We start from the raw sequence: 11947 nt of genomic DNA, 5'->3' as shown, positions 1-11947 counted from the left end.
AGATTACAGGCGTGAACCACCGCGCCTGGGCAAGCATAGAATTGTTTAAGTTTCAAAGTGCTTAAAAAATAAATGCAAACTCATTCATCTTAAACTTGAAAACCCCTAAACCATATGCTACCGTAATCAACTCTACTTCTGATTTACAAGATTTTGCCTTGAAAGAAAATGTAATACTGAGAACTTGATTTTGTTATTGTTGTCATTAAGGACTGAGAAATGGCATTAGTGATATTTTGGAATCATTAACTTTAACACACTTCCTCATTCTGACCTAGATTGGAGAGGGAGGTGACTTCAATTAAACGGATCCTCTTTTTATGTATATATGGTGTATTAGGGTTCTCTAGAGGGACAGAACTAATAGGATGGAGATATATATATATAATGTATATACATATATATGTTTATTAAGTACTAACTTACATAATCACAAGGTCCCACAATAGACTGTCCGCAAGCTGAGGAGCAAGGAGAGCCAGTCTGAGTCCCAAAACTGAAGAACTTGGGAGTCCGATGTTCGAGGGCAGGAAGCACCCAGCACGGGAGAAGATGTAGGCTGGGAGGTATAGTAATGAAGAGCATTAGCAGTCTATTCTACTTTACCTTAATATTCAACCTGCAAATATTCAATATGCAAAAAGATCACATTTCTAACCATCATTAGGTAATGAGCTATGTTTCTCCTTGTTTTGATGATCCGCAAAAGCCTTAAGAAAACAGAATTAGCTGCCGGGCACGGTGGCTCATGCCTGTAATCCCAGCACTGTCAGAGACCGAGGTGGGCGGATCACCTGGGGTCGGGAGTTCAAGACCAGCCTGACCAACATGGAGAAACCCCATCTGTACTAAAAATACAAAATTAGCTGGGCATGGTGGCACATGCCTGTAATCCCAGCTACTCGGGAGACAGGCAGGAGAATTGCTTGAACCCGGGAGACGTGAGAAAGAGGCAGGAGAATCGCTTGAACCCAGGAGATCACGCCATTGCACTCCAGCCTGGGCAACAAGAGTGAAACTCCATCTCAAAAAAAAAAAAAAGAAAGAAAAAAGAGAAAACAGAATTGGCCAGGTGTGGTGGCTTAGGCTGGTATTCCCACCGCTTTGGGAGGCTGAGGTGGCTGGATCACTTGAGGTCAGGAGTTCCAGAGTCCCAGACCAGCCTGGCCAACATGATGAAACCCCATCTCTACTAAAAATACAAAAATTAGCTGAGCGTGGTGGCACGCACCTGTAATCCCAGCTACTCGGGAGGCTGAGGCAGAAGAATCACTTGAATCTGGGAGGTGGAGGTTGCAGTGAGCCGAGATCGTGCCACTGCACTCCAGCCTGGGTGATAGAGCGAGACTCTGTCTCAAAAATAAATACATAAAAATAAAAATAAAAATGCAAAAATTAGCTGGGCACGGTGGTGCCCACTTGTAATCTCAGCTACTGTGGAGGCTGAAGCAGGAGGATTGCTTGAACCAGGAGGCAGAGGCTGCAGTGAACCCAGATCGGGCCACTGCACTCCAGCCTGGGTGACAGAGCAAGACTGCCTCAAAAAAAAAAAAAGAAAACATAATAGAATCACTGCCAGTGAGGGGCTAAAAACATTACATGAATTTTCTGAAGACAGAAGATACTATTGTTAATTTAAAAGTTGTGATGTTCTATGAACAATTCAAATATACCGCATGTCCAGATTCATGTGCAGATTTGATCTTCAGTGTTACAAAGCTGCTTTCAGAATCTCTGCTCCAGTTATTTCCTTGAATTCGTGTGTTCTCACAGATTGCAACTGAGCTTTTTGTTAATTTGCTTTATTTACTGGCACATCTAATATCTGAATCAGCTTTATCAGGTATTTTACTACCCAGATTTCTTCCCACCTGCACAATTAATCCCTTTCGTAAGGGATTAATTCATCAACATTCAACAAGCCCTTTTATTTCTTTAAAAAATTTTTTTTCCAGCCACAGCAAAACAAAACAAACAAACAAAACCCAAGTCCTTTTCTGAATTTAGTGCAGGGCACAGTGAGAAGTTCAAAATAATGTACAATTTAAGATACTCAGGGAGATAAATATACACACAGCACTGGAAAGTTACAAAATAACATAAGGCAGGCAAGAAGTGATAATATTCAGGAGAATTTAGAGTAGTTAGGTAACATGAGTGGTTAGCATTGATGTAGGCTATACAGTCTCCTAATTCTAACATTTTAACCTTATTAAATTAGACAATAGATTACATTAGACTACAGTTAGCTTGAAACAGAATTGCAGAGTTGGACTCCAGGATATTGAGAAACTACTCTAGGTACACACTTGTTTGTCTCTACTTAAACCTTTGCTTTTTAATAAAACACCAAAGCAAACTAAAAACAACAACAAAAAACCAGAGGAACGTCTCCTGTTTTGAGAACTGGAAAAGCAAAGGGGACTTTTTCTTTTTTTTGAGACATCGTATTGCAAGACGCCAATAGAGGCACTTTTTTTTTTTTTTCAGGCGGAGTCTCCCTCTGTTGCCCAGGCTGCAGTGCAGTGGCGTGATCTCAGCTCCCTGTGAGCTCTGCCTCCCGGGTTCAAGCGATTCTCTTGTCTCAGCCTCCCCAGTAGCTGGGACTACAGATGCACGCCACCACGCCCGGCTAATTTGTGTATTTTTAGTAGAGACGGGGTTTCACCATATTGGTCAGACTGGTCTCGAACTCCTGACCTCAGGTGATCCATCCGCCTCAGCCTCCCAAAGTGCTGGGATTACAGGTGTGAGCCACTGCGCCTGGCCCAATAGAGGCACGTTTGTCAAGCTATTGTGAGTAACTTTCAGAATGTTTTTGTTCTCAAGATACGGGATCATGGTGGGGGAGGCACGCTGTGTATTGGAGTGCAGACATGGTGTGTGTTGGGTTGCACACTGTGTATTGGGGTGCACACTGTATTAGGGTGTAGATATGTGGGGGCGCACACTCTATTGAGGTGCACATTGCATTGGAATGCAGACAGTGTTTGCTGGGATGCACACGTGCTGTGTTGGGGTGCACACTGTACTGGGGTGCAGACATGGTGTGTGTTAGAGTGCACAGTGTATAAGGGGTGCACACTGTATTGGGGTGTACACTGTACTGGGGTGCAGACATGGTGTGTGCTGGGGTGCACACTGTATTGGAGTGCACACTGTATTGGGATGCTGATGTGGTGTGTGCTAGGGTGCATACTGTGTATTGGGGTGCAGACTGTATGCTGGGTTGCACACTGTGTATCGGGGTGCACTGTGTTGGGATGCTGATGGTGTGCTGCAGTGCACACTGTATTGGGGTGCAGACGTGTGTGCTGGGGTGCACACTGTATTGGGGTGCACACTATTGGGATGCTGATGTGTGTGCTGGGGTGCATACTGTGTATTGGGGTGCACACTTATTGGGGTGCAGACTGTGTTGGGTTGCACATTGTGTATCGGGGTGCACTGTGTTGGGATGCTGACGGTGTGCTGCAGTGCACACTGTATTGGGGCGCAGATGTGTGTTTGGGGTGCACACTGTATTGGGGTGCTGACGTGTGTTCTGGGGTGGACACTGTGTATTAGCGTGCTGACGTGGGCTGTGCTGGGATGCACACGTGCTTCGCTAACAAGCCAGGGCCCGGCAACAGAAGCTTGCACTGTAAACGCTCCCCCCGCGCGGCGGACACAGCTCCAGGCTGGTACCGCGCGCACACGGACGCCTCGCAGGACCTGGGCTAATAAGGAGAGGAGATCGGCACGGTACCGCCTCTTCCCACGGCCTCCCGGCGCGGCACCGCCCTCCTCCCTCCACCCCGGGCCTTCCCCGCCCCAACCTCTTCGGGCCCTGGTTCTCCACCCTTGCCGCGGGCGACTCGAGCCAGGCCAAAGGGAGGCGCTACCTGAGGACTGCTTCCGGGAGTGGGCGTGGCCCCAAGGGCGTGGGCGGGGCGGGGCGGGGCCGTGCTGCTCTTGCGCGACCGGCAGCGTACCCGGCGTGGCTCCCGTCTCCGCCCAGTCGTAGGCGCTGGCCGCTGACATGTTGAGGACTCCGCGCGGCCCAGGCCTGGGCCCCCCGCTGCTCCAGGCCGCGCTGGGCCTTGGGCGGGCTGGGTGGCACTGGCCTGCGGGCCGGTCGGCGAGCGGGGGGCGCGGGCGGGCCTGGCTGCAGCCCACGGGCCGGGAGACGGGTGTGCAGGTGTACAACAGCCTCACCGGGAGGAAAGAACCCCTAATCGTGGCGCACGCCGAAGCCGCCTCCTGGTGGGCCGCGCGGGACTGGGGCACGGGCGGGGGCCGATCGTGGCGGAGACTTCCCACGGCTGAACGGGATCTGGGCTCGGGGAGGGCGTTTAGGAAGCTGCATGGAGGGCGCCGTTCTAGAAGCTGGGGGTGCGCGGTGCTTTTGCAGGTTTGGGTGTGAATTGAGCAAGTATGAAAACCCCGGCTATTCATCCCCCAGAAGTGATTACTTTAAAAATTATATGATCATTATAACTCAGAATCGAATGTCCTTTCTTGCAAATATGTTCCACACGATGGATTTTAACTTTGTTTCCAGGTATAGCTGTGGACCAACTGTATATGATCATGCGCACCTTGGCCATGCTTGGTGAGTTTCCTGGATTTGAATTTTCATACTTCAAAGGACCATTTATTTTTGAAAGCCTTTTGCTGATTTCTTTTATCTCTTAAGTGGCAACTTAGGGATGCAGAATAATTCCTACATTCCAGGCATTGTGGGAAATGTTACAACCTCATTTGGTTCTTATAGGGATTCTGAGCACTTACACCCGTTTTACAGGTGAGGAAACTCAGGGAGGCAATGGAGCACTGAAAAATGACCCGTTTTGGAACTAGATGTTTTTTGCTGGGTTTGGTGACATCAAGAGGCCTTTGCGGGGTCCCGGGGTCCGGCTGATCAGTCATTCCTGGGCCCCACCACTTCTTAGCTTCACAGCACTGAGCAGGTCACTTTATTGCTTTGAGTCCTGGTTTCTTCATCTTTGAGATGGGAATGATAACTTGGATCTTATAACAATTTTAGTAAATAATGCCCATAAAATGCTGCTTAACACTGTACCTCACATGTGAGATGTCACGGGGCTCAATAGTGATTGAGTAACTTTCCTAAGATGACACATTGAAGAGGTATTGGAACTGGGGTGAGGCTTGGTTTCTCTGACTGCGAAGTGGTTGCTCTCTTGACCTCTTTAACCGTAAGATGTACTGCCTCCTACATTTGCCAAAATTACCACTTTTCCTAATATTTTGTACATTTCCAAAATATAATGTACAAAAATGACATATTGTAGATTTTTTAAAACTTAATATTGTTCAGTCCTAGACTAAAAGTAAAAAGTTACATTTACTCTGTATACTTTTTTTTTTTCTTGAGACGGAGTCGCTCTGTCGCCCAGGCTGGAGTGCAGTGGTGCAATCTCGGCTCACTGCAACCTCTGCCTCCCAGGTCCAGTTGCCGCCTCCTGGCAGCAATTCTCCTGCCTCAGCCTCCGGAGTAGCTGGGATTACAGGCATGTACCACCACGCCCGGCTAATTTTTGTATTTTTAGTAGAGACGGAGTTTCACCATGTCAGCCAGGCTGGTCTCGAACTCCTGACCTCAAATGATCCACCTGCCTTGGCCTCCCAAAGTGTTGGGATTACAGGCATGAACCACCATGCCCGGCATACTCTGTATACTTTAAATATACATTTTTCCCCTTTACTTTGGGCTAACATACTTTTAATTATCAAAAGCATATTTCGACATCTTTCTTGAATTATAAAATATGTTGGGGAAATATTAAAAACAAAATCCCCACCCTGGAAAACCTTTCCACAAAGGTAGAAGAGAAAGAAAACAGTTCTGTTACTGAATAAGCCTTAAACCAGAAGGGGATGAGCTAAAATAACTGCAAAGACAGAAATCTCATCCTTCTATGTAGCTTTGGGGATACAGCCTGTCTCAGTCTATGAGTCTGCTGTAACAAAATATCCTAAAATGGATGACTTATAAACAACAGAAATTTCTTTCTTTCTGAGGCTAGGAAGTCCAAGATGAAGGCACCAGCAAATTTGGTGTCTGGTGAGGGTCTGCCTGCTGTGTCCTCACATGGTAGAAGGTAGAGGGAATTCTCTGAGGTCTCTTCTATGAGGGCATTAACCCCAGTCATGAGCTCTCTGCCTCCATGACTTTGTCACTCCCAGAGGCTCCACCTCCTAAAACCGTCACCTTGGGAGTTAGGGTTTCAACCATAAATTTGGAGGGAAGACAAACATTCAGACCATAGCATAACCCATTGCTTCAGGTGAGTTACAGTGTGGAGTCAGATGACAAGGTAGGCCCATCTCCTCCCAGGACACTGGGAAACGGGGCGTTATTTTCCTTGATTACATTTCAGAGGTGGGTCCCAGGTTTTGAAATTTTCTTGAGTTGTAAAACTGCCAAGAGGTTTATTTAGCCATTTAAAAGATTGACATGCATTTGAAGAGGACTGAGGAAGAAATCCTAACAGTTGTTGGGGAGAGAATCTCTTCTCATTTCCAACTAGGAGAGTCAAGTCTTGCAGTTTAAATTTGTATAATATTTACCTTTATGACTACAGAAAAGAATACACATCTTAAGTGTGCAGCTGAATGCATGTTATAAGCTGTGTCCACACAGGGCCTTCCCAGGGGCTGGTGGGAGCTTGGGACTCTCCTCTTGACCACCTTCCTGTCAGCCTGGCCAACCCCTCCAGGCCTTTGCTGGGCTGGCCTGCCCCACCTCCCTCTCCCCATCTCAGCTCTCCTAGCATTGTACTCCTTCAGTGGTTATTTATGCAACCATCTGATGTCGTTAGCATGATGTAATTATTTCAGCTCCAGCAGGACAGGGATGCACACAGTGCCTGCTGCAGAAAGGTAGAATTTGAGCAATGGGTAGCACTCAGTTCACTGGAAAGAGACACCCTGAAAAATAGCCTCCACCATTTCCAGAAGAGGTCAGAGGGATGGAAACCCTGTTTGGGGAAAACAAATAGATCAGTTTGGTGCTAGGGGGGAGGAGCAGGGGAAGGGATGGGGCGTCAGTTGCAGCCAGGCTGGGGAGGGTGCTGCGTGGTCTGGCCCAGAGAGTTTGGATTTCATGCCATGGTAGACGGAGTCACACTGGAGCGTTTTGAGGGAAGACTCTTAGCAAATGAATCATTTCAGCGATCACCCAGATGAGCACACTCACCCAGTGGATGGAGAAAATGGGGCAGAAAGAGCCGGGCTGACGGTAGCATGGTTCATGGTGGAGTCACAGAAGCAAGCTGAGGTCTCCTGATGCCATGTTCTTCAGACTCGGCTGCCCGGCACTTGCAAGGCGTGTGTGTGCGTGTTTGTGTATAGAGTGGCCCCTGTGGTCACAGCCTGCCTGCAGCGTCTCAGGGTCTCAAGTTGCTCATGACCCTGCATTCCGCCAGCTCTGCCAAGCTGTGGAGCCTCTGCTGTCTCCAAGGGCAGTTCCGGGACTCAGCCTGGGCTCCTCTGGGCCAAGCAAGGGACTTGACTCTTGTTTTCATTTGCTTTAGGTTCCTGTAATTTTTTTCTTGTAAATCTCACATCTTTTAGACTCTTTCCCAACTTGAGGTGAATGAAGAGCATGGTGATGAGAATGGTAATAATAGCTTGTGTTTTTGGAATTCATGCTGCACAGGCGGTAAGGCTGGACAGCAGTCCTGTGGGGTGGTGGGATTTTGCCAAATTTATAAGCAAGCCGACTGGGCTGTAAGAGGTTAATTATCTTGTTGAGTTTTGGAGATAGTTTTGTCCCTGGAATCAAGATTTGGTCTCAGCTGTGTTTGGAGAGGGAGGGGGTGTGTGGGAGGTTAAAGTGATACAATAACATGGCTAGGATTCCCCCACACCACCCTAAGAGAAAACAATTTTATGAACTGAAATTTAGGCCACATGGATAGCAGAGGTGAGTGTGACATTAGATAACCTTGAGTTTTAAGGTAACTTTTATGGGAAAACAGATTCTTGAGATGCTAAGTAGATTTTAAACCCTTTTAGTTTTACAAGTCTGAATTACCCCAGTGTAGTATATAAATAAGCTGGCATTTTTAAATATTCTACACTAGTGTGTGCATTCTTAGGAGTAATACTTATATGGCTTTAATGGGATCGTACTTGTTTTGATTTGGTATTTGCTTCTGTTTTGTCATAGTGAAAAATTAGAATTACTCTAGAACATGAACAAGAATGGTGAAAACACGATCTTAACTGGGAGATTGTATTATGAGTGAATTTTTATACAATTAAATAGACTTCAACTCACTTAAGCAACAACTCCAAAATTAAAAATGCTAATATTGTGTCCTGAAATTGATGCAATACCTTTGTCAGTTTCTCCTGAGAACCCTTGTGGCCCAGGCCCTGGTGTCATCAGTGAGAGGGAGTTTCCTTGTACCTGCTCCGCTGACCTGTCCATTGTGCTACACAGTGGAAGTTATGGAGCAGCATGTTAAAATGCAATGGATTTTTTACAAAGATAACTGATGACTTTGTGTAATAAAGACATCCTGACCTTTTTTTCTTTCAGCTCATATGTTAGATTTGATATCATTCGAAGGATCCTAACCAAGGTTTTTGGATGCAACATAGTCATGGTGATGGGTATTACAGATGTAGATGATAAAATCATCAAAAGAGCCAATGAGGTAAGTGGAGAAGAGTTACATCTATTGATAATGCCATTGATTAGTGTTCTGAGCCCTTCCTGAAAGTAGTTCTTGGCCGGGCGTGGTAGCTTACGCCTGTAATCCCAGCACTTTGGGAGGCCAAGACAGGTGGATCACTTGAGGTCAGGAGTTTGAGGCCAGCCTGACAAACATGGTGAAACCTTGTCTCTACTAAAAATACAAAAATTAGTCAGGTGTGGTGGCGGGCTCCTGTAATCCCAGCTCCTCAGGAGGCTCAGGCAGGAGAATCGCTTGACCCTGGGGGGGCGAAGGTTGCAATGAGCGGAGATTGTACCACTGCACTCCAGCCTGGGTCATGGAGACTCTGTCTCAAAAAAAAGAAAAAAGAAAGTGGTTCTTGTTTGCATTTTACAAGTAGTTCTCACATCTTATTGTCCATGTGTGGCCAGTGGGTGTAATCTGAGACATGAAACAGTGCTGGGTTAGCAGGGTTTCTTTGGTGCCCTAGTAAAGGAAGTTAACATCTATCGTATTGTGATCGCTGAAGGCTTTTCTGTGGCCTCCTGTCGTTACCTCCTGGCTCCAATATTACTCCCTCCCCTGGCCCCTCGGCCTCCAAGGGAAATGACTTGACTTTCTCTTTATTGAGGGAACCAGACCCACTGATTGGACATATTCATATTTGTGCTAATGATGCCTTTCATGTCTGTGTCTTGATAGTTTAAAAAGTACTTTTTGTATCTATTAGTATTTCAGTCTCAGAACAACCCTGTGTGCTGCGCAGAGCAGACCTTATTGTGCTTTTTTTTTAACACATTTTATTCCATATTAAAAAAATATTTGAAGCGATTTGAGATCTACAGAAAAATGACAAGAATAGTACAAAGATCTCCTGCAGCCAGCCTGGGTTTCCTCGTGGCCATTGTTGCGCTGCGTTGGGCCATCATCTTCTCTCTGTTCTAGACTTTTCCCACCAGGCCGCCTCCCCTCTCTGCACACGCCACACGTGCCTTCAGAGCAAGGTCACTGGCTCTCGAGGCCCGCACAGCCCTCCCAGTCAGGAACCGGACATTGATGCAGTGCGCTGGTGTGGGTGACATGGACGTCAACCCCAGGTGTTGTCCCTGTCCCCGAGCGCCTCTTTCTTTTCTGTCCTAGAACGCCTTCCAGAGTCCTGTTGTCTCCTCAGTCTCCTTCAGTCTTCAGTGGTTCCCTGTCTCATGTCCTTGACACTGTCAAGGATTGTAGGACTTTGATTTTGTAGGTGGCCCTCCACTTAGGTTCATTGGATGTGTCCCCATCTTGCAGAAGAGTCAAGAGGTTAAGGTGATCACATCTTGAGGTTGCACAGCCCTTCAGGGGCAGGGCCACTCCCATGGCTCTGAATTTAGCTATCTCTGGGCAAGTACCCCTGCCAGGTGGGAATGGCCTACGCACTTGTGGCGGGTAGCAGAAGTCTCTTTCCCGTGCAGGCTGAGGGCCCCACTGGAGTCTGGCCCACACCTGGAGTGTGGTGCCTGGCAAGCTTTGGGAAGACACAGTGGATGAGGTTGTACAGGCAGGTGGGACATTGGAGGCGCCTCCTTGGGCTCTCCCTGTTGGCTGGGGGCCAGTGCCCCGCACATCACTTCTACGGGAAGGGCTCTGGTGGGTCCTTTGACTTTAACTGCTGGTGAGGAAGACTTTTCCTAAAGAAGCCATTCTGATGAAACGCTGTCACTCTTTGCCCCACATGCTGTCTTGTGTCGGCTTTCTCCATTGTGGGTGCTTCCTCTAATCACCATTCTCTCTGGACATTTTTGCCCATTTTCACAATTCACTGTGGTTTAGCATACAAGACAGTCTATTCATTTGTGTGTTAGTTAGGATGACTGGCTATTTCCTTTTCCTGAATCTGATGAAGGAATTTAAGTAAAGCTGACCTAATTTTGATGTAGACGAGATGTAGTCTTGTGATACTTTGCCAGTAACCACTGCTTTTACCAGCATGTGTTACAGTGGAAATGTTCTAACATACATGAAGTAGAGAGAAGAGCATATGAACCCATGCACCTGTCACCGGCGTCCATGGTCAGCACCTGTTCCACCCCTGTTCTCTCTGCTTTTTGTGGAGACCACCTGTGGATTGTCCAGTGGTGGGCTGCTGTTTGGCAGTTTGACACTCCAAGAGCATATTTTTCCATTTCATTTTCTAATGTGGTGCTTTTCTGAAGTCTGGCTAATTAGACGGTGTTTGTCTTAGTCTGTTTTGTGCTGCTATAACAGAACATCACAGATTGGGTAATTTACAATGAATAGAAATGTATTTGCTCACTATGCTGGAGGCTGGAAACCAAGATCAAGGTGCCAGCATCTGGCAAGGGCCCTCTTACTGCATCATCCCATGGTGGAGGGCAAGAGGTCAAGGGGAGAGAAAGAACCCCTGCCAAAAGCCCCCTGCCCCCACCCCTCCTTTGGTTTTTTTTTTTCTTTTTTTTTGGAGACAGGGTCACACTGTGTCGCCTAGGCTGGAGTGCAGTGGTGTGGTCATAGTTCAGTGCAGCCTTGATCTCCTGGGCTCAAGCTGTTCTCCCACCTCAGCCCTCCTGGTAGCTGGGACTCAGCTGTGCACCACCACACATGACTAATTTTTTTCTTTTTTCTATTTTTAGTAGAGATGCGGTTTCACTATGTTGCCCAGGCTGGTCTCAAACTCCTGAGCTCAAGCAATCCTCCTGCCTCGGCCTCCCAAAGTGCTAGGATTACAGGTGTGAGCCACTGCACCTGGCCGGAAAGCCCTTTTAAGAAGGCATGAAGCCCATCCAAGAGGGTGGGGCCCTCACGGCCTAATCACTTCTTCAAGTTCTCACCTCTTAATACTGTTACAAGGGCAAATAAATTTCAACATGAGTTTTGGAGGGGACAAACATTCAAACCATAGCAGTGTTTCTGGTGCCTTTTAAAAACAACTTGCTGGATTTTTTTTTTTTTTTGAGACAGAATTTCACTCTTGTTGCACAGGCTGGAGTGCAATGGTGCTATCTCCGCTCACTGCAACCTCCACATCCCGGGGTCAGGCGATTCTCCTGCCTCAGCCTCCCGAGTAGCTGGGATTACAGACACCCACCACCATGCCTGGCTAATTTTTGTATTTTTAGTAGAGACGGGGTTTCACCACGTTGGCCAGGCTGGTCTCGAACTCCTGATCTCAGGTGATCCGCCCTCCTCGGCCTCCCAAAGTGCTAGGATTACAGGTGTGAGCCACCACGCCTGGCCTGGATTTCCTTTTTTGAAAAAAAAAGTATACATATACA

The 11947-nt window shown here is 47.2% G+C and overlaps 1 protein-coding gene across 11 annotated transcripts in view; it reads left to right on the top strand.

The window, feature by feature from the left end:
• CARS2 (cysteinyl-tRNA synthetase 2, mitochondrial) overlaps positions 1–11947 on the top strand; it is a 73055-nt gene that overhangs the window by 3484 nt on the left and 57624 nt on the right. For 4 of the 11 annotated variants that reach the window (XM_016925531.4, XM_063792321.1, XM_016925533.4 and 1 more), the window contains exons 2-3: positions 4544–4594; positions 8555–8672. In XM_016925531.4, the coding sequence (XP_016781020.3) occupies positions 8619–8672 (54 nt within the window). In that variant the 5' untranslated portion in view covers positions 4544–4594; positions 8555–8618. Of the gene's footprint in view, positions 1–2512; positions 2797–3955; positions 4246–4543; positions 4595–8554; positions 8673–11947 lie in introns of those variants that run through there. The other 7 variants (XM_016925532.4, XM_063792323.1, XM_016925530.4 and 4 more) reach the window with 7 other exon arrangements.

Source organism: Pan troglodytes, chromosome 14 (assembly GCF_028858775.2).
Source record: "Pan troglodytes isolate AG18354 chromosome 14, NHGRI_mPanTro3-v2.0_pri, whole genome shotgun sequence".
Taxonomy (NCBI): Eukaryota; Metazoa; Chordata; class Mammalia; order Primates; family Hominidae; genus Pan; species Pan troglodytes.
Note: the sequence above shows the minus strand (reverse complement) of the source record. Positions and strands in the feature narration are given on the sequence as shown.